We start from the raw sequence: 23,861 nt of genomic DNA on the forward strand, positions 1-23,861 counted from the left end.
TGTGTGTGTGTGTGTGTGTGTGTAGAAAGAGAAATTGATTTGTCCGAAGGGATTGTGACTTACATGTTTGCAGATGCTGGAGGCTGATGAATCCAAGGTTGAAAGATAAGGCACACTGTTGTCCAGTGAACTAACGAGAGGGGGGAGAGATGCAAATCAAGCTAGATCTGCTAGACTTTCATACACTTGATGCAAACCACACCCCTGATGAAGCTCCTCCTCAACCAATTGGCCATGCATAACAAACCTCATTAAAGAAGAATGACATTATATCAGACCTCATTAGGGAAATGAGTACATCACAGCTGCCAAACCAGAAAAATCATAAGCAGCCAATTTGAAATATCCTAATCCATCACAGCTGCTCTATGCCAATTCCCAGAAAATCAACACTTCTTTTTTTTTTTTTTAAATCAGCACTTCTGTAGTCAATACCATAGGGGTTTTGAAGGCATATTATTTCAGAAGTGAATAGACAGTCCTACTTCTTGGTCTGTGTTAGTTTGGACGCTCTACTAAAGCCTGTCCACCATGAGTGGTCTTGCTAATATTTTAAATACTTATGGTATAGCTCTGTGCAAAGAGCTGGAGTCAGAAAATTAAAAGGGCCAGAGTCAGCATTTCTTAAGCTGAAGGAACAGAAGAACAAATTCAAACCTCGAGTTGCAATACTTAAGGATTCTTTGGGCAGAATATTAAATGATTCAGGACGCATTAAAAGAAGATGGAAAGAGTATACAGAGTCATTGTACCAAAAGGAATTGGTGGACACACAAGAATTTCATGAAACAACATATGAGCAAGAGCCTGTGGTGATGAAGAAGTTCAAGTGGCTCTGAAAGAATTGGCAAAAAACAAGGCCCCAGGAATTGATGGTATACCGATTGACATATTTCAACAAACAGATACTGCCTTGGATGTGCTCACCAAGTTGTGCCAAGAAATCTGGAGACAACCACTAGGCCTACTTACTGGAAGAGATCTATATTTGTTCCCATTCCAAAGAAAGGTGAACCAACAGAGTGTGGAAACTACAGAACAATATCATTGATTTCACATGCAAGCAAGATCCTGCTGAAAATTATCCAAAAACAACTGAAACAGCACATTAACAGACAATTGCCTGAAATGCAGCCTAGATTTAGAAAAGGCCGTGGTATTAGGGATATTACAGCAAATGTCAGGTGGATCTTGGCTGAAAGCAGAAAGTACCAGAAGAATGTCTATCTGTGTTTCATTGACTATGCAAAGGCATTTGACTGTATGAATCACAGCAAACTATGGCTGACTCTGAGAAGAACTAGAATCCAGAACATTTGATTGTGCTTATGTGAAACCTATACTTGGACCAGGAGGCAGTCATCAGAACAGAGCAAGGAAACGCTGCATGGTTCAAAATTGGGAAGGGTGTGTATCAAGAATGTATCCTATCTCCATATCTTTTCAATCCTTATGCAGAACAGATTATCTGGGAGGCTGGGCTCTATTAGAAGGGTGGCAACAGTCTGCATTAAGCAGATGATACAACCCTACTTGCTGAAATTGAGGAGGACCTGAAGTGCTTGCTGCAGGAGGTCAAGGACTGCAGCCTTCAATTTGAATTGAAGCTCAGCATCACGAAAACAAAGATTCTCACCACTGGGCCAATTGGCAACATCATGATAGATGATGAAGAGATTGAGATTGTTAACAGCTGCAGTTTGCTTGACTCTCTAGTTAACACTCTTGGTACCAGCAGCCAGAAAATTAAAAAGACAAATTACATTGGGAAAGTCTGCTGTCAGAGACCTCTCCAAAGTACTGAAGAGCAATGATGTCAGTCTGGAAACTAAGGTGTGCTTGATACAGGCCATGGTCTTTGCAATTACATGCTATGCATCATCACAGAACTGGACAATGACTAGGGATGATAGAAGGAAAGTTGATGCCTTTGAGCTGTGGTGTTGGAGAAGAGTATTGAATATACCATGGACTGCTAAGAGAACAAACAAGTTCATCCTGGAGAGGATGAAGACAGGCTGCCCTTCAGAGGCAAGGATTCTAAAACTTCATCTGACATACTTTGGACGTGTTGCAAGATGGAGTCAGTCCTTGGAGAGGGACGTCATGCTTGGGAAGGTGGAGGGAGAGCACAGGAGAAAAGACCCTGGATGAGATGGGTTGATTCAGTGACTGGGGTATTGGGGGTAGGTGTGTCAGAGACAGTAAGGTTGGCAAGGAATAAAGGAGGGTTTAGGGCTGTTGTGCATAGGGTCATTGTGCATAGGGTCACTCTGAGTCGCAAGCGACTCGACAACACATAACAGCAACAATGGTATAACTTTCAGCATCACTGCAACATGCAAGCCACCACAATAAGGCAACCTGTCAGACAAGAGATTCTGAAATAGGCCTTCAAAAACCCTGTAGGTGACGAAGAACATTGTTGACTATAGAGCCTGAAGATAAACCCTAAAGGTTGGAACACCTTCAAAATTCAAATAGGAAACAAATGCCTCCTCGAGGTAGAGTCTACTGTGATGGCTCAGATGGAGTAATGCTCAGCATTTCTTAAGCTGAAAGAACTGAAGTACAAGTTCAACCTCAAATTGCAGTATGAGAGGATTCTATGGGCAAAATTTAATGAAGCAGAAAGCATCAGACCCAGAGTCACTACCAAAAAGAATTAGTCAACATTAGACCATTTCAGGAAATAGTATGTGATCAAGAGACCAATGCTAGCAAAAGAAGAAGTCCAATATGCACTGAAGGCATGGGGTTGGGGAGACCCTAGGAAATGATAGAATACCACTCGAGATGTTTTAACAAATGCAGTCCTGGATGTGCCCACCAGTCTCTGCAATGAAATTTCAAAGACAGCTACCTGGCCAGCCAACTCTCTGAAGTCCGTATTTGTTCCCATTTCCAAAAAAGCTAATCCAGCAGTTTGCAGAAATTAATGAACAATATCATTAATATCACATGCAAGTAAAATTCTTGCTGAAGTTTGTTCAAGAGCAGCTTGAACCATAATCAACAGTGAACTTTCAGAAATTCAGACTGGACCCAGAAGAGACCATGGAGCAAGGAACATCATTGCTGTTGTCAAACAGATCTTGGCTGAAATCACAGAACACCAGAAAAATGTTTATTTGTATTTTACTGGCTAGACATTTGACTGTGTAAATCATACTGAATTATGACTAACATTGAGATTGGGAATCCCAGGACACTTAATTGTGCTTATTCGAAACCTATGCATAGACCAAGGAACAATAGTCCCCAAAGAACAAAAAAACACTGCATATGTTTCTAAAATCAGGAAATATGTAAATAGGGATACCTTTTCTCCATACCTACTTGACCTGCTTACTAAGCAAGTGATATGAGAAGCTGAACTTTATAAATATGGCATTAGCATGGAGGAAGGCTGAATTATAAGGATGATACAACTTTGCACAAGTTGAAGAAGACTTAAAACACTCATTTTAGAAGATCAAAGACTACAGCCTTTACTTTACATCTCACCATTTTTAAAAAAAAAAAATCCTCACCAATGGGCAGCTCCATGGTAGATGGATCTGGATCCACAATCAACATCCACTGAAACAGCAATCAAGAAATTAGAAGTCATGTTGCATTGGGTAAATCTGCTGTCAGGGACCTCTTTAAAATACTATCAAGCAAGAATGTCAGTTTAAAGACTAAGGTGTGCCTCATGCAAACCATGATTTTCTCAGTTACTTCCTATGCATTCTGAAAATTCTACAATGAATAAGGAATACAGTAGATGACTCAATTCCTTTGAATTGTGGCATTGGAGCAGAGTATTGAATATCCCGTGGATTGTTGCCAAAAGAACAAACAAGTCCATCTTAGAGGAAGTGCAGCCAGGATGCACCTTAGAGGTAAAGATGGTGAAACATCTCACGTACTTTGAGCGTGTTGTCAGGAGGGAATCATACTGGGAAGAAAGAAGACCTCATACTGGGAAGGGATTGAAGGTCAGGGAAAGAATGGAAGACTCTTAACAAGATTGATCGACATTGTGCCTACTACAGTTAGCCTGAGCATGACAGAGATTGAGGATGGTACAGATTCAGATCTGTTGTTCATCGGGTTGCTATACCAGGTCAATATGATGGTACCTACCAACAACTCCAGTTCTCCAAATGCCTTCCTTCACAGAGCAGGGCAAAATACATTTCCTACTATAGATTGGTGGAAGATCTATTAACAATCTGCGTTATGCAGATGACACAACCCTGCTTGCTGAAACTGAGGAAGACCTCATGCACTTGCTGTGAAGGGTCAAGGACTGCAGCCTTCAGTATGGACTAAGGCTCAATGTCAAGAAAACAAAGATTCTCGCCACTGGACCAATTAGCAGCATCAGGATGGATGACGAAGAGATTGAGAGTGTTCACAGCTTCAGTTTGCTCGGCTCCACAGTCAACACTCTTGGTACCAGCAGTCAGGAAATCAAAAAGCATATCGCGATGGGAAAGTCTGCTGTTAGGGACCTCTCAAAGGTACTCAGGAGCAACAGTGTCTCTCTGGAGACTAAGATGCACCTGATACAGGCCATGGTATTTGCAATCACTTGTTATGCATCAGAGAGTTGGACAATGACTAGGGAGGACAGACGGAGAGTGGATGCTTTTGAGCTGTGGTGCTGGAGAAGGGTACTGAATGTACCATGGACTGCCAGGAAAACAAACAGATTCACCTTGGAGAGGATTAAACCAAGCTACTCCTTGGAGGCAAGGATTCTGGAACTTCGCCTGACATACTTTGGACATGTTGCCAGGAGGGACGGGTCCTTAGAGAGGGACATCATGCTTGGGAGAGTGGAGGGACAGTGCAGGAGGGGAAGACCCTCTATGAGATGGATTGATTCGGTGACTGGGGTAATCAGGATGGGTGTGTCAGAGGCGGTGCAGTTGGCGCAGGATAGAGCAGGGTTTAGGGCTGTTGTGCATAGGGTCGCTATGAGTCAGAAATGACTCGACGGCACATAACAACAACGACAACAATAAATACTATTTTTGAAAACAAGAAAAACTAGTAATTACACTAGGAATCTTAAAGCAAACAGTAAGTTCAACATATTGGCTGTTTAGTGAATTGCTTTTTCATCAAATTAGCCATTTGGCAAATTGAGTTTCTGCAAATTAACTATTGGTAGAATGGCTGCTTTCCCTTGGAAATGCTACAGAAATCAAGACAGAGATTATTTCAAGCTTGCCCTGTTCTCTTTTTTCCCTTGCTGTGGAGATGAGGACATTGCCCTTGCAGGAAGCTTCCAATCTGAAGGGCCATCTTCTGGCACTGTATTGGACAATATAGTGCTGCTACTATTCAGAGAGTTTTCAAGAATCCATTACTCAAAAGAAGATGGCAAGTCTCGCTTAGTCTTTCTTAGTCTGAAAGCTCCTTGAAACCTGTCCACCATGAGTGACTCTGCTGGTATATTAAAGACTTCCAGCATCCAGCACCAAAGCAATATACAAGCCAGCACAGTAGGTCAAACTGAGGGAGCAGAAATCTCTCATATTTAAATACTGTAGCAGAAACTAAGGAGGACCTGAGACGTTTGCTACATAAAGTCAAAGCCTGCAGTCTTCAGTATGGATTAAAGCTCAACATCAAGAAAACAATTTCACCCTGCTTGGCTCCATATTCAACAATCTTGGCACCAGCAGTCAGGAAATCAAAAGATGAATTGCTCTTGGGGGAGGGCTGCTGTCAGGAACCTCTCAAAAGTGCTAAAGAGCCACGATGTCGGTCTGGAGACTAAGGTGCACCTAATCCAGGCCATAGTAATTTGCAGTTACTTGTTATGCATCAGAGAGCTGGACAGGGACCAAAGATGACAGAAGAATGGATGCCTTTGAGTTGTGCTGGAGAATAGTATTAAACATAACGTGGACTGACAGGTGAACAAACAGGTTTGTCGTGGAGAGAGTGAAAGGAGACTGCTCCTTGGAAGCAAAGATTTTGAAGCCCGTCTCACAAACTTTGGGCATGTGGCTGGGGGGACCAGTCTCTAGTCAAGGACATCATACTTGGAAGGGTGGAGGAACAGTGAAGGAGAAGAAGACCCCAAATGAGATGGATTGACACAGTAACTAGGATAATGGGGTAGGTATGTCAGAGACAATGAGACTGGCTCAGGATAGAGCAGAGTTCAGAGATGTTGTAGACAGGTGATTTATGGCACATAACTACACAACATATAAATAACTCTGTACTCTATTACTTTCTTTGGTACTTTGTTACAAGTTGTTTATACATTCACAGGCAGCTCATTTCTATTGCAGTACAACTTTATGTGTGCAAATAGTGAAGCAGTTTGCAGACATCTGCTTTACAGTAGGGAGATAGATGATCCAAGCGGATGTAGCCCATATGTGTGGTGAAGTCTGGTTACAGGAAATTATAGACTAAAAAGTCTGTTGTGAATATGCATCCCTGCACAAAGTAAGATGAAACAGAAGATCCAACACAAACCAATTTAATAATTACAAAGTCAGACTAACAGCTTTTTTGGTTAAAAGACAAGAATAGCAGCAATTGGAATATAAAAGCAACACAGGAACCTATCTCCCCCATAACTGGGGGTGTCCAGCCCTCTGAAAGCACATAGTTGGGAATGTTGTGTGGAAGCCAGGCTTCTAAGAATACAGTGTAGAGCGGCTCAGTAAACTTTTTTTGTTTATGAATATCTAATTTTAAATGGTAACTCTTAATAATTAAAAAGTAACTAGTAACTAGTCCTTGGTTGTGTATGCATGAAGGATCCCATTTGGGATTGCTTTGTCACCCATCAGGAGACATTCACAGGCCCCTGGGGAGGTGAACACCCCAGATGACCTCAATGTGCTTGTGAATGCTCTTCTGCACAGCAAAGGGAGGCAAAAGTGAATTAACAGTGGAGGAGTAAGGGCAATTTTTATTTTCAGTTGGAACCCTGGTGCTTTAGCGGCTAAAGCCCTTTCTGGTAACCAAAAGGTTGGTAGTTGGAACCCACTAGCCACGCCACAAAGATGAGGCTATCTGCTCTGTAAAGATTTACGATCTTGAAAATTACATGAAGTAGTTCTACTCTGTCCTATAAAGGTCAGTATGAGTTGGAATCAACTGGACAACAATGAGTTTAGTTTTGTGTGTATTGTAATGTTTGCTTGTCTATGTCTAGTTGGTTGGTTTTAAAAAAAAAAAAAACAAAAAAACAAAAAACCCCAGCTATTATTTAAAGAGCTTCATTTAATTGTCCCAGCCCTACAATAGAACAGCAAAGAAATTTACGTCATCACCTCACAACCCTGTGGGAGTTAAAACAATTACTGAGGGGGAGGAGATGAACCGTTTATGAATAAGACTGTCTGCAGTTACTTGAGCTGCTAAGATTAAATGACAATAGCAGTTGTTCTTGTTTCCAGGCATAAACTGACCTTCTGTTCGGAAAATAAATTGCTCTTTCTGCTTCTCTCTTGCATCTTATGATAGGTTACGAGGGGTTGGGGGGTAAGGGTTGGGGCAGCCATGCTGTAGCTGTGATTAAAGAAATTATCTCTGAATCATTACTCAAAAAGGGCTAAATGTTGTGGGATTTCTTAGCCTGAAGAGAAGAAGGCAGAGGTAAGACAAAACTCATTTCGTTTAAGTGGAGACTAGGCCAGGAGGAGAAGGACAGAAATTGTTGCAAGATTTTGTTTAACTTCTAAAAACTGTACTTAAAACATAGTAGTTTAATGATGGGTAAGAAAATAGGCACATAACAGCATCCACGTCAGGAAGTCAGCCAGCGCCACAGAAAATTCCTCCCTAGCCGAACCCCCTTCCTTCCTCCCTCAGGGTAACCCCTATCTTTGATGAAGTGTGTAATTTACTTTAGCCATGGTTTGACTTTACCTGATTTAAGATAAGTGGAATCATGCACTATGTGTATAGCTTATTTCCTGTGATAGCTTTATTATTATTATTATTATTATTATTATTATTATTCAGTATCTTTTTTTCATGCCATTATTGCATGTGGTTTTCCTTTTGCTGCTGTGATATTCCTTGGGAAAACCATCCCACCATGTATTTATCCATTTTGCTTTTGATGGCTATTTTCAATGGTTTCCAGTTTAGGGCGATAGTGAATAATTTACTATGAGCTTCTAGTACACATATCTTAGTGTATTAAGCACTTTCCTGTGAAGTATATAACCAGGAGTAAAGGCCTGGAATATCATGTGTGTTTAGCAGCGCCTTTCCTAAATAATGGCAAACTGGTTTCCAAGGCAGTTCCCATCCTTCCAGCATGACGAGGAACCACTCTTCATTCTTGCTGCCACAGGGATGGCCACACAGTTAATGTTGCCAGTCTCTGGTAATAGGCAGTGGCACCTTACAGCAGCTTTAATATGAATATTGCTAATGTAATGATACTGAGTTGGACAGTGACTAAGGAGGATAGAACGAGAATTGATGCCTTTGAGCTGTGGTGCGGGAGAAGAGTATTGAGAATACCATGGACTGCTAGGAAAACAAACAGATTCATCCTGGAAAGGGTTAAACTGGGCAGCTCCTTGAAGGCAAGGATTCTGAGACTCTGTCTAACATACTTTGGACATGTTGTAAGGAAGGACAGGTCCTTGGAGAGGGACATCGTGCTTCGTAGGGTGGAGGGACAGTGCAGAAGGGGAAAAGGCCCTCTATGAAGTGGATTGATTCAATGACTGGGGTAATTAGGATGGATGTGTCAGAGACAGTGAGATTGGCACAGGACAGAGCAGAGTTTAGGGCTGTTGTACATAGGGTCGCTATGAGTCGCAAGCGACTCGATAGCACATAACAATAACAATGATATTGAGCAGCTTCTCATATGTTTTTTGACATTTCCTATTGTAAACTTTCTGTTCTTCCCCCCCCCCCAGCCCCTGCTGATTGTTATTCAAGCAGTTAATCTGGAGGTCACTGTGCAGAAGGGTATGAAGTTATAGAAACCATATTCCCTCCCAAAGAGAAGACTGCAATCCTAAAGGCAGACATCTAAACAACTCATACCTAATATTGTGATGATTATTTAGAGATACATCTTTTCCACCAGGCTGACTGAAGGACTACACCTTTATTCTCTGATTATCTCTGTACTTAACCTAGTATCTGGCACATGTTGTTGTTAGGTGACATTGAGTCAAGTACATCTCATAGTGACCCTGTGAACAACAGATCTGAACCCTGTTCAATCCTGCACACACATCACAGCCCATGGCAGCAGTCATCATGTCAATCCACCTGGTTGAGGGTCTTCTTCTTCACCGACCCTCCACCCTTCCAAGCATCATGACCCTCTCCAAGGAATAGCCCCTCCTAGCAACATGTCTGAAATATGTGAGGCAAAGCCTTATCATCCTTGCCTCCAAAGAGCACTCTGGCTGCACCCTCTCCAAAATATATTTTTCTTTTGGCAGTCATGGGATGTTCAGTGCTCTCCTCCAACACCATAGCTCAAAGACATCAATAATTGTTATGTCATCTCTATTCAATGTCCAGCTCTCAGATATCTGACACATACTCAGTGCTTAATGATCTTTTATTACAGGATTGAGTGAGGCTATTTCAGTAGAGTGTGTGGATATTCCACAAACACATTGCTGTAGAGTCTGAACCACGTCCTAGCTGGCCCTTCAGTGGTTCTCAGAGACTATAAATCACTTGGGAAGAGAGTGCCCATTATTCTCCAGCAGTGCAGGTGGTGGATTTGGACAGTCCCTCTGGGTTAGCAGTGCAGCACCCTACCAACTAGGCCATCAGAGAGTCCTCTAGTAAGGATATATAATAAGTGATAGAGAAACATGAATAAGGAACAAGCAACCTCCACCTGAATGGGAGAAGGCTTCCTTAGGAGGTAATATTTGAAGCAAATCTTGAAAGACTCCTAGGGGTTCACCAGAAGTGATGTAGGAAGCACATTCTAGATCAAGAATTCAGGTGTCTGCCAACTCAATAGAACAAAGAAGCCATCTTCATATAAGAAATCAAATAAGGATAACAATAAAGTTTGACATAGAAATCTAAAAAAAAAATAATTCAGATGTATAAAGACACGGGGAGAGAGAGTATAGCATACTGTGGAATTTGAAATTTGGAGGTGATCAGCAGGTTGGACTGGAGTCATGAGTTGTACTCATCTGCTGATCAAAAGTTGGATGTTTTTGCCAGCCCAGAGGCACTTGAGAAAGGCCTGGTGGTGATCTCCTCCAAAAGATCACAGCCATTCAATACTCTGTGGAGCACAGCCTTATTTGGACAATTATAGGATGGTCATGAGTTAGAATCATCTTCATGGCAATTGTTTGGTTGGTTGGTTGGTTGGTTGGTTGGTAATCTAAATGGAGTGAGAGAACAGAAGAGATTGATTAGTTGGTTTGCTGGTTAGTTGGTTGGTTGATTGGTTGGTAGGTAAACTAGATGGAGTGAGAGAATAGTAGAGATTGATTAGTTAGTAACTAGGTAGATGGAATGAGAAGGCAGAGGAGATTAGTTGATTAGGCAGAGGAGGTTAGCTGGTTGGTTGGTAACTGAGTGGATGGAATGAGAACAGTGGAGATTGGCTGGTTGGTAGGTTGGTTGGTTGGTTGGTTGGTTGGCAACAGAGTGGGATAAAAGTATAGTAAAGAAGGGTTCCCACTGGAACCAATAATATGAAGAGATTGCCTTATAAATGTTATAGGGATAAAATTATTAAACATAGAAAAATTAATTTCTCACAGGTAACAGGGAAGCCTATTGAACATTGGAGTTATATACAGAATTATTTCTTAGCCATCCTGAACAAACAGGTGTATTAAAACTAATCACAAAATAAATTCCATTTTTCCTTCTAGATAACAAAAATGGACCATTTAACGTGGAATATGGAAGAATTTTCTTTTTAACGTAATACTGTGACCAGGACAAATATAGAGTAGTGATGATGAAGAGAGGCCTTTCCCCAGTTAGACCTGGATGTACAGCAGTGTAGCCAAGCCTTCATTTCCACATCTATAAGAATAATGTCTTCCTTGTAGAAGCATGGTGAAGATGAAATTAAGTAATGTATATTAACTTCTTCATTTGTGCTTACATCAATGAATGGTGGTGGTGGCTGGGAAGCTGGGAATAGTTTTCTGATGTAAGTCCTACATCTGACTCTATCCAAGATTTTCTGTCTCAGTCAAAGCAGTTGGTAACCAGTCAACTTCTTGTTCTGGTTTCAGGGTTGTTGAGGCTGAGGTTCCCGTACTCTTGGAAATAATTGTTTCCCTGCATCTTTGATTTTCTTCACCTCACTCCTGATGGTGAGAGACCAGTTGACCAATAGTTGCACTTTGGCTATTTACAAACTCTTTAAGCCTCATTTGCTACTCACCAGAGTAGAATGTAGAACATTGTATACAGCCTTAGCTATAAATATTCCTGAGTGTAGTCCCATTCTCCCTGGGTGTCTGTCTATATACACACATTGTTGTTTGGTGCTGTGTATTTGAAAGGTACTTATAACTGACCTTCCGATGGGTTTTCATAGGCAGTAAATCCCAATGGAGGAGATTGCCCATCTTTCTAATTTGCATCTCTCTTAGAGCTATGGATTTTGAACATTTCTTCATGTGCTTGTTAGTCATCTGAATGTCTTCTTCAGTGAAGTGCCTGTTCATATCCTGTGCCCATTTTTCTATTGGATTATTTACCTTTATCTTATTGTGGTGCTCAAGTATTTTATAAATTCTGGATAGAAGTCCCTTATCTGATATGTTATTTCCAAATACTTTTCCCCTGTCTGTGGCTTCCCTTTTTACCCTGTTGGAGGAGTTTTTGGATGTGCATAGGGATTTGATTCTTAGAAGATCCCATTCATCTACTTTATCTTCTCCTGGTTGTAGGGAGATTGCCATCTTTCTATCTGGGAGCAGCTGGTGACGTTGAACTGTGCCATGTGCCTTTGGACTATCTAGTCATAGATTATTAGAATTATTATTACTGTTATGACAGCATTGTATATGGAATAGTGTTTGCCTTTATTGCCTTTAGCTCTTGTCCACTTCCCGGCACCTTTCTTTTCGGACTTTCCCTTCACTCACATTAATAATAATATGTTCTCTTTACTAGTAGGTAGTAGGGAGCTCTGGTGGCCTAGTGGCAAGAAGTTGTGCAACAATTCTGAAGGCACATGGTTTGAATTTACCCACTGCTCCACGGGGAAGGATGGGCAATCTCCTCCCATGTGATTAACTGCCTCTGAAAATCATCTCTGGAGGGTCAGCTATGGGAGGGTTCCGACTCGATGGTAACAACAACAGTAACTAGTAGTAATTCTGGCGGTCTAGTCCTTAGGAAGTTATTCTGCAAACTCAAAGGCCTTTCTGGTGGTTCAAATCCACCAGAAATTACACAGAAGAAACCTGGACAATCTCTTCCCTAGTGATTTACAGCCAAAAACTTTCTAGAGTGTTAGCTACCATTTGGTTCAAAGTCAAACGGTAGTGAGTTTTAGTTGTTCTGTAGTTGATAATTATTATTTTCTCTTCCTTACCACCCCCATTCCTGATTACTATGGAAGAATGTTTCTTTCAAAATATGGAAGCTGTGGGGATTTGAGTGTCTTTCTTACACAGGGGCCATGATAATGTTTCTGTGTCATTGCAATTTTAGCGGGTGTACTGTGGAAATGAGCACTGTTACTGTCCTCTTACTTTTTTACTGGTGGTATCCTTTTACATCTGTTTACAGTATGTAAGGAATGTTAATAAGCAGTTTACTGGTGGTGTTTAGTTGTTAAAGACATGCCCCTCCCCAGCCCCTTTAGGGCATCTCTTTAATACCAGCACAGGGGAGACCTGCACGCTGTTTCTTTAGTCCTGAGGTTTCTTTCTTCTTTACCCAGCATGTTCCTCAGAGAGCCGAGTCACGGAAATTGTTAACTCAGTGGTACTGTCTTTCTAGGCATTTTCCTAAAAAAGTATGTTCCCTCATTTTATGCAAGAAAGAAAATAGAGTAATGATCCTCTTGAAATCAGCCAGTTTGCGCTCGATTTGCATAAACTCCTCCTCCTAGCTAAACTTTCTAAAGGGGCCGTCTTTCTGAGGAAACGAAAGTGAAATTGAACTGGAGCCATTTTCAAGAGTCTCGGAGCGGCTTCCTGGGCCTGTCCAAGGAGATATTTCCTGTCCGAATCCCCCGCGGTCCCGCTGCTTGCTCGAAACCGCGGTGGGAAGTCGACCGAGTGGGGAGTCTCCTGGCGGTTTGCACGGGCGGTTTGCACGGGGAACCCTGGGAGAGGGGGATTGTGCTGCTGGCCGGAGGGCGAGAAATGCCTCCAGCACCGTGATGGACCAGTGGCAGGTGAGGCTGGGACAGGTGAGCTAGTGGCTGGCTCTGTAGACTGCCCAAGAGCGAGCAGATTTCGCTAGAGCCTTAGATGGCTTTTGCAGCTTTACGTGAATTTTGTTGTGAGACCGTGCACAGCAAAACATACACCGACTCAGCAGTTCCTACACGTACAGTTTGGTGACACTGTATTCTTGGAGCTGTACTAACTTCATGTGAATTTTATGTCCATGGCATATGTGTGTTACATTGGCATAGTTTATTTGTTCCTTTTCTTGCCAAGTAAAACTTCTGCTCTAGGAATATTATGGTAATTACTCAGTTCCGTGGCGCAGCGCTTGTAGGGAGCTGGACCCGCCTCTAAGCGAGGCCTGAGCTAACTGCCCACAGCACCTGTCCACGGGTTCTCTGTTGACGCCTGCTTCCCTTTATCAAGCTCTTCCTTGATCGCAATTTGGCCTTGAGAAGCGCTCCTCTCCCTATCTCCTTCCTGCTTCCTAAAGGCTTTGGGAAAAGTCGAAGTAGCCCTTCTTACTTTTAGGATGGGGGAGGGGGGAATTATGGGAGTTTTCTTCATTGTCACAAAAATCTCATTGTATTTGCCGAATTGATAAACAGGGATTCATCTGTACAAAAATAAAATACTGTTCACAGTAAAAAAGGAACAAACTAGTCCTGGCGGCATTGGAGCGAATTCCATTCGTACTAAGCAAAAGACGGGAGAGTCAAAATACTGCATTTTGTATGATTCCATTCCCGGGCATTTTAGGAAAAACTAAGCTGTGGGAACAGAAAGAGATAAGTAGTTACCAGGGACTAGAAATGGGGGAAGGAGTTGACTAAAAATGGGGTATTGGAAGTGTTTTCCATCTTGATTGTGGTGATGGTGGTAAAGCTATGTGCTTGTCAGATTCATAGAATTGAACTCTAAACAAGGTATATTCTGCCTTATCAATGATACTTGAGTATTTAAAAAAATTGACTCTTGGTGCCTAGATCTGACAGAGTAGAACTCTGTATACTTCAGAATTTTCGGTAGTTAATGATTCAAAATAACATCCTCAGATTTCTAAAGTACCTCTGAGTAGACTCAAACACCCAACCTTTTGGTTAGCAGCCATGTGTATTAATCATATGCACCACCCAAGAAAATTTTAAAAGGCTTCGTAGTGCTGTTGAGTCAATTATAGCCTTATTTTTTGTTATTGACTTCACAGCAGCTTGGACTTTTTTCATCAATACTAATGGTTTTTAAGTCATCCCTCGCACGGTGCAGCTGGTGGATTCGAACCACTTGCCTTTGGGATTGCATTGTAATTTCTAACTGGTAGGCCACTGGTTATGTTGGCAAAGTTTATTTGTTCTTTTTCTTGCCAAGTAAAACTTATGCTCTGGGGATATTTTGGCAATTACTCAGCTCCCGATGGTTCTTAATCATATGATATACTATGTCCTGAACTGGTTTGATGTTGACCAGTTCTTTTTTGACACTATTCCTTTCATCTTTTTATGCTTCTTGCATCATCCAGGATTTTATCCATAGAATCCTTTAGTATCACAACTCGAGATTTGACTTTGTTCTTCAGTTCTTTCAGCTTGAGAAATTCTGTGCTTGAGAATTTGGAGAAATTCTCCCTTTTTGCAAAAGTTTTCTGACTCCACCTCCTTGCACATTTCATTATAATAGTTGTCTTTTTGGAGCAACTCTTTGAGGTCTTGTTAGATTCTCTTACTTCTGCATTCTGTCTCCTTGTTTTGGCTGCTTCTCATTCCCGTGCAACTTGTACATTCTGACGTCCATTTTCATCTTTTCTCTCTTTCTTGTCTTTTGCTTTCTTTTTTTTAAAATTTTTTATATACTTTATTATTTATTTAATTAATTCTTAATGGCAATGAAAATTTACAGACTTTGGATTTCCATTCATTCATTGTTGCACTTTTCTCCCTTCCCAACCCTCCCCCCTAGTACACTACCCTCTTGGAAAAGTAAAAGGAAAAATCTTTCATGGTTTTACAAACCCTCCCACAGGTCCACTCCACTATGCAGCCTTCACTCTGGACTCCTGTCATGACAAAAATACCTAATCACATATCCCTTTAAATAGTTTTTTCCCTCATCTGTTTCAATGTAGTATACATTATTGAACCCATCTTTCTCAGTCTCCCTCCAACCCCGATGTCAGTTCTGTTTTACAACAGTGGCACCATGCAGTATTTGTCCTTTTTGTGACTGAGATATTTGAGTATTTGTGACTGAGATATTTCACTCAACATAATGTCCTCCAAGGCACCCATTTTGAATAATATTTCATTAGTTCTTTGTTTTTCAATGCAGCATAGTATTTCATTGTATGAATATACCACAGCTTCTCTATCCATTAGTCTGTTGATGGGCACTTAGGTTATTTCCAACTCCTTGCTATTATGAACAAAGCTGCAATAAACATGGGTGTGCATATATCTTCTTGGGTGGCAGTTATGGTCTCTTTGGGGTATATTCCTAGTAGTGAATTGCTGGGTCAAATGGTATCTCTGTTTGCAACTTTTTGAGAAACTGCCCTACCATCTTCCACAGTGGTTACACATCTTTTGCTTTCTTCATGGATGATGTTCTTGATGTCATTTCAAAATGTGTCTGTTCTTTGGTTGTTATTGTTGAACGCATCAAATTTTTCTTGAAATGATTTTTAATTCAGTTTAGATAGACTCAAAGTTGTCTTTTTGTTTTCATTGAATAGTTTAATATTCTTCGCCTTTAATTTGAACTTGCATGTGAGTAGTTAATGTTTTGTTCCACAGTCAACTCCCTGGCCTTGTTTTGACTGCTGATAGTGAGCTTCTTTAATTTCCCTTTCCACAGAGGTAGTCATTCTGATTCCTGTGTAGTCTGTCAGGTAAGGTCCATGTGTGTAGTTGCCATTTATGGTTTTGTTTTGTTCTTAAAAGAAGTATTTGCAATGAATAAATCTCTGTAGAAAATCTAAGCATGCAATCTCTAGCCTCATTTCTGTCACCAAGGCCTTATTTTCCAAATAATTATTTCTCTTCTTTGTTTCCAAATTTTTTCATTCCAGCCACCAGTTATTATTAATGCATGTATCTTGATTGCCAACCACTAAAGTAAAAAATTAGGAAATTGAGAAAATTCCGTGTCAGCCAGTTCTTTTTGGTACAGTGACTGTATTTTTTCCAACTTCTTTTGAATTAATTTAATTATGTATATTACGTCCAGTGTTTGGATGAGCTTCCAGATTGATTTTTGCTGGGAAGTAGGAGTGGCATCCACTTCTGGAAACTCTACAAACTCTATAAATGTACAGAAATTATGGTAGTTGTAGAACAGAGTTCTGTACAGAAATGATGTTAGTTTTAGAACAGAGTTCAGGTCTTTTGTGCAAAACTTAACTCTCAGTCATCCTCAACTTGACGACACCTAACTACTGCTAAATGAAACTAGTGCTGTTATATCTGGAAGAACACTTTGTACATCTCTCTTTGTCATTAACCTCTTATCATTGGGGTATCAAATACCAGAATTGTTTCCCACTGTGGACAGTGTTTTGTGGAGCTCCCAGTTGTAAAACAGGTTTGGAAGCAGGAGTGGCATCTACTTCCTAAACTACATGCCTCTGGAAACTCTGTGAACTTGGAGAAACGATGATAGTTATGGAAAGGCATTAGGTCTTTTGTTCATAGAGTTGCTATGAGTTGTTCTCGACTTGGTGGCCTCAACAACAACAACCTTCTTTTGATACTTCCTGGATCATTCAAGATTTTTTCCTACAGCATCTTTCAGTATTGCAGCTCAAGGCTCAAATTTGTTTTTTAGTTCTTTGAGCTAGAAAAATGCCAACCTAGTTTTCCCTTTTAATTTTCTAATTCTAAGTCTGCACATTTTGTTAAAATACTTTGTTTCCTCGAGGTGCCTTTTGGCATCTTCTGTTCATCTTTTTCACTTCATCATTTCTTCCCTTTGTTTTGACCTCTCGACATACTAGTCCCTCCCAAGTTAGGTAGTGATTTTCAAAATCATTGCTCCTGCATGTTGCGTACTATGTGAATGTACCATAATTTCTCAATCCATTCTATTGTGATTGGACTTTTGGACTATTTACATGTTCTTGTAATGGTGAATAACGCTGCTATGAACATTGGTGTACAAATTCTGTTTGTACCTCAGTTCTAATTTTCTCAGGGTGCATTCCAAGCAGTGGAATAGCTGAGTCATATGGTATTCCTATGTTAAGCTTTTTGAAGAAACATCTAGGGCCTATACTGTTAATTACCTTTCCAATACACTGCAATTTTGTGCCATGATTTAAAATGTGTATATAGCTGACCTTGAACAATGAGTACTAACTCCTCACACAGTTGAAAACCTAAATGTAACTTTTTTGGGTTTTTTTTGTTTGTTTTCTCATGCTCTGGAGGCAAATAGTGGAGGGGACAGGGTATGGAAGGAAACTTTGAATAAAGCTTAAGTGTTTCAAAAGTAATATGATATTTGTTGATGTTGTTATGAGCTGTCAAATCACTTGTTAAGTGTTTTGCAGAGTACAACAGCCCTGAACTCTGCTCTAGCTACAGCCAGTTTCGTTGTCTCCAACACACCTATGCGCATTACCCTGGTTACTGAGTCAATCTATCTCAGCCTGGCTCTTCCTTCCTCTCTTGTGCTGTCCCTCCACCCTTCCAAACATGATGTCCTTCTCCAAGGACTGGTCCCTCCCATGGACGTGCCCAGAGTATGAGAGAGGGAGCTTGAAAATCCATGCCTCTAAAGAGCAGCTTGGTTTCACCCTTTCTAGGACAGACCTGTTTATTTTCTTAGCAGCCCATGAAATGTTCAGTACTCTTCAACTCAAAGGCATCAATTCTTCTATCATCCTTGATCACCATTTAGCTTTCTGATGCATAACAAATTATTGCAAAGACCATTGCTTAGATAAGGTGCACCTTGGTCTCTAGGATGATATTGTTACACTTCAGTACTCTGGAGAGATTTCTTATAGCAGATTTTCCCAGTTCAGTTTGCTTCTCATTTCCTGGCTGCTGGTGCCAAGAGTGTTAATGGTAAAGCCAAGCAAGCTAAAGCCATTAACAGTCTCAATCTCTTTCATGATGGTGGCCTAGATCAGGCATACCTTAGTTTCCAGACAGACATTGTTGCTCTTCAGTACTTTGGAGAGGTCTTTGACAGCTGACTTTCCCAATGCAATTTGTCTTTTAATTTACTGGCTGCTAGTACCAAGAGTATTGACTTTGGAGCCAAGCAAACTAAAGCTGTCAAAAGTCTCAATCTCTTCATTGTCTATCATGATGCTGCCAGTCAGCCCAGTGGTGAGAATCTTTGTTTTCATGATGTTGAGCTTCAAACCATATTGAAGTCTGCAGTCCTTGACCTTCTGCAGCAAATGCTTCAGGTCCTCCTCAGTTTTAGCAAGCAAAGTTGTGTCATCTGCATAATGCAAGTTGTTGATGAGTTTTCCTCCAATCTTGATCACACATTCCTCCTCGTAAAAGTCCAGCCCCACAGATGAAGAGAGATGTAACTGGGTATTTCTGTCATCACAGGAGACTAGAGCGAGGGCTGCATGGTGGAGGGGACCTGGGGGAGGGTTTGTAAAACAATGAAAGAATCTTTTCTTTTACTTTTCCATAATTTTTGGACTCATGTACTTATAACTTGTTAGTCAAATTTGTGTCTTCTAGGTTGCAACACCCCCATGATACATCTTCAAGGATATGTACATGTACAGCCAAGCACAATCAATAAGAGTGCATCTGAATTCCAAAATCAATCTCCATAATAGTCTATGTGTTTCCTACTGCCAAAGGGGCCCTTTAGAGTAGTGAGAGAAGATCTTCACCCTGAAACCCACAGCGTCCCTTTTCAGCAGGAAGTAGCTAAGAGAATACGCCGTCCCCTTTTCCTTATGACTCAGGGTGAAGTCTCTCTCAGGGAGGAGTGATAGGGAATGGCAAAGGATACACTGACAAAGAAGATTAATCAGAACTGGCTTTGACAAGCACTGTGGCATTTGGACAAGAACAAACTGGGAGGAGGGTAGAGAGAATAGTGCAACAATGAATGAGTGGAAGCCCAAAATCTCTGTAAATGTTTATGAAAATTAATAAAATATAATTATAGAAAAAAAAAAGTCATAAAGATAGGATGCATCCCTGACGTATGCTTTTCCTGATTTTGAACCATGTAGTGTTTCCTTCCTCTTTTGATGACTGCTTCCCGGTCCAAGTATAGGTTTCACATAAATGCAGTCATGTGTTCTGGGATTCCCATTCTCCTCAAAGGTTAACCACAGTTTGTTATGATCCACATAGTCAAAAAATACCTTTGCGTAGTCAGTGAAACACAGACATTCCTCTGGCACTCTCTGCTTTCAGCTAAGATCTATGTAAAATTGGCTATAATATCCGTAGTGCCACAGCCTCTTCTAAACCCAGCCTGCACATCCGACAATTCTCTGTTGAAGTACTGTTCCAGTGTTTTGGGATAATCTTCAATAGGATCTTGCTTACATATTATATTGTTCTATAATTTTCACACTGTTTGATCACCCTTTTTTGGAATGGTAATAAATATGGATCTATTCAACATAATATTCTCTAGAGAGGGACTTTCCCATGTTTTGTCATATTTTCCGAATACATTGTTGTTCCTTAGTGCTGCATTAGTATTCCATTGTGTGACTGTACCATAGTTTCTCTACCCATTCGTTGATGAACATTTGGATTATCTCCATTTTCTTGCTGTTGTGAATAATGCAGCTATGAGCATAGGTATACATATTGATACCCCCAAAACTTACCTACTGATAGGTTACTTTTAATCAGAAATCTTATCAATAGCATAAACATTTGATTAGTGTATACTTTGCATGTGTATTATATGCTGCATTCACCTAAAAGCTTCCTTTTCAGGATAAGATAAAAAGAGCTTTTGCATAAGGTGCAGTGTTTCCAAGCCTGCTAGTTTCGCTGCAATGACAGCTTTATTCATTTCTTTTTCTCACAAAAGTCATTGTCATGGATTTATTCCCCTTGAGATGGTGGACAACCTCAGCTGAAGACCTCGAACTATAGTATTTATTAAGCAATATAGATATAGATAGATATGGAGATATATAGACTTTTCTTTGTAGTTTCATGACTTCTGCTTCTTGGGAGAACTACCAGCAACCCTTAGAGAGCCCCTTTGTGTGTGTTTCATGGTAAAGTCAAAGTCTACAGTATTATATTAAACAATGAGAAATACATAGGAATCTCTAGCGAACACTTTTTATTGAGGTAAGGAAATACTGCATAGTTCAAAATTGGGAAGGGTGTATGCAAGGGATGTGCCCTATCTCCATACCTTTTCAACCTATATGCAGAACAGATTATCGGGGAGGCTGGACTCTATGAGGAGAAATGTGGCATCAGGATTGGTGGAAGATCTATTAACAATCTGCATTATGCAGGATGATACAACCCTGCTTGCTGAAACTGAGGAGGACTTGAAGCTCTTCCTACAGAAGGCCAAGGACTGCAGTCTTCAATATGGATTGAAGCTCAACATCAAGAAAACAAAGATTCTCATCACTGGTCCAATTGACAGCATCATGATAGATGGTGAAGAGATTGATATTATTTATAATCATCACTCATGGTACCAGCATCCAAGAAAGTAAAAGACGAATGGCATTGAGAGTCTACTGTCAGGGACCTCTCCAAAGTGCTGAAGAGCAACGATGTGAGTCTGGAGATTAAGGTGTATCTGATCCAGACATTAGTCTTTGCACAAGAGAGGAAAACCCTTGATGAGATGGATTGGCTCAGTGACTGGAGTAATAGGGGTGGGTGTGTCAGAGATAAAAAGATTGGCAGAGGATAGAGCAGGGGTTAGGGCTGTTGTACATAGGATCGCTCTGAGTTGCAGGCAGCTCGACAGCACATATTAACAACAACAACATACAGTTACTGGAGACAGACTGCTTACACCGACTTGATTTGTGTTGCATGATATACCTTGTGGCAAGAAGCTGCACTGCAGTCCTGAAGGCACACAGTTCAAATCCACCACCTGCTCTGTGGGAGAAGGATGGACAGTCTTCTCCTGTGTCATTAACTGCCTCTGAAAGCCCACCGAAGGGTCAGCTATGGGTCAATTCTGACTCAAAGGTACACAGCTCACACACCACACATAAGCAGACCCATACAATTCAAGCCCATGTGTTTCAGGGGTTGACTATTTGCATATCCAGGAGCTGTGGTAAAAGGTGTAACAAGCTGAGTGGGAGGAGTTCAAGAGGGAGCTGTCATAGCCTGGGGGAGGTAAGAGTCAGAAGTCTAAAGAGTGACATTTAAAGATATCTGTAACGAGAAAGTCAGTGGTGTGATCAGTGGAAGCAGCACTGAATTAGAATGTACTGGGTTAGGAAGATTAGAGTCTTCTAGGAGCCTTGGTAAAAGCTCATGAGGGGCTGGAATTGGAGAGAGTACAAGGGTGATCAGCAAAACAGGACTGGACAGCTACCTGATTAGATGGGAAGAGACAAGGAAGACAAGCAGGCAGTTGAGTGGCTCAGGTTTCTGGCTTTAACAACTAGGAGGAGAATGATGCCATTAATAGAAATAAGAATAGCAGGAGGAAGAGCTGGGTTTGAGGAGAATGAGTCATTTATCTAGAATATGTGGGAATGAAGATAATGGCAAGACATCTTAAGTGGGCAGATGGTCCAGGCACTTGGAAATTCACAATTTAAGCTTCAGTACAAGGTAGTAGCTGGAGCGAATAGATTTGAGCACTTTTGCTTAAGACGGCTGGTTTAGGTTCAGGAACTGGAAGGAATAAACTAGGGGACAGAATATGAAGAAAGAAGTGCTTAAAACCTTAAGAGTGTGATTCTCTGTAAGGGGCAGAGAAAGGGCCTGAGGTAGATAGTAAGAAAAGAGATAAGAGGACAGTTTTGATGCTGTGTCATTTAATCCTGAGAAGAAAATTTTCCAAGAGGGCACAATTCACAGGGAACCTTTGAAGTGTTTATTGAACTGAATTGATCATCAAATGGTAATGAAGACCCAGGTGAGGAAGGAGGCCTTTGTAAGGGCCCTTTTGGCATGAGTCGCTGTCCTTCTCCAGAACCATTTAGAAACTTTGGGACAGGAAATGAGGACAGTTGGCTTTGGGTAAAGGAAGGAGTTGACCTAGAGATCCAGACTGGGAAGAAGTACATAGAACTGCAGTGGGGAGGAATGGCAGACTGGCAGCTGGGACCCCTGATGGCAGAGTATGTAAAACATGTTACTACCGATCCGAAGACCAATTAGTTCAAATCTACCAGCTCCCAAGGGCAAGGGAGCCATGGTAGCTTAGTGTTAAGGAGCTTCACTGCTAACCCAAAGACAAGCAGTTCATATCCCCCAGAGCCTCCAAGGGAAAAAAATGGCCAAACTCCTCTCATGTGATTTGCCACCGTGAGAACTACTTGAGGTAGTTCTGCTTCAACAGTTATTGTGCCAAATAGCCTTAAGAGGGGAAGATGAGCAGGGTCCTCCAATAAAGATTTACAACCTCAGAAGCCAAATAGACCAGCACTAAGAGTCGGAATTGACTTGGTAGTGGTGACTTTGGGACTAGCAGCTACTGTGGAAACTTACCAAGAGTAAGGAGTGGAAATGATAGAAACTGGGAAGTTGCCATCAGGAAAGAGCTGAAGTCTCCAAACAATAGCCCACAGACCCAGCCTTCCACCTGTATTTGTTAATATGGTTTTATTGAAGCATAGCCATTGGTTTTCATAATGTCTGTGACTACTTTTGCGCAACAGTGACAGTTACCTGATCCTTTACAGGGAAAATTTACTGACTTTTGGGAAAGAGGTTTAGGATTTGAAGTAGTGGTGGTGGCCTATTGCTGGTAGGTGCCATCAAGTCTGTTCTGACTTATTACAACCTCTTGTGACAGAGTTGAACTGCTTTGCAGAGTTTTCAAGGCTGTAATATCTATGGAAACAAACCCTCGTGACACAGTGGTTAAGTGCCCAGTGGCTAACTAAGAGGCGGGCCTTTTGAAAACACCAGCCAATCTGGAAGAAAGAGGTGGCACGCTATTTCTGTAAAGATTTTGCAGACTTATAAACTCTGTGGGGCCCTCTGTTTTGTTCTAATAGGCTCTTGGTGAGTTGTAATTGACTTTACGAGAGTTTGGTTTTGAAATTTTTACAAGAGCACTTACTCTTGCACTATCTTTTTACCCCCCTTTCTTTTATTGTTGTGTACTGTCTAATCGGATCTGACTGGCAAAGGAGGTGATTGCCTCTTCTTCTCCAGCAGAGCATCTGGTGGATTCAAACTGTGCGCTGTCAGGATTGCAGTGCAGCTTCTTGCCACTAGGCCACCAGAGATCCTTGCACCATTGTTTAAACTTTTTTTTTATTATTATTAAATTTTATTAGTTTTAATGAACATTTACAGGGATTTTGGGTTTTCATTCCTTCATTGCTGCACCATTCTCTCT

General features: G+C 41.1%; 1 protein-coding gene across 1 annotated transcript in view; it reads left to right on the forward strand.

Moving 5' to 3' along the window:
• The window catches only part of ADAR (adenosine deaminase, RNA-specific), a 65,464-nt gene that overhangs the window by 4,656 nt on the left and 36,947 nt on the right, over positions 1 to 23,861 (forward strand). The window contains exon 2 of the mRNA XM_006895919.1: positions 13,101 to 13,372. Within this exon, the coding sequence (XP_006895981.1) occupies positions 13,101 to 13,372 (272 nt within the window). The remainder of the gene's footprint in view (positions 1 to 13,100; positions 13,373 to 23,861) is intronic.

This window comes from Elephantulus edwardii, unplaced genomic scaffold (genome assembly GCF_000299155.1).
Source record: "Elephantulus edwardii isolate Elephantulus edwardi_28Jun2011 unplaced genomic scaffold, EleEdw1.0 scaffold00176, whole genome shotgun sequence".
Classification (NCBI taxonomy): Eukaryota; Metazoa; Chordata; class Mammalia; order Macroscelidea; family Macroscelididae; genus Elephantulus; species Elephantulus edwardii.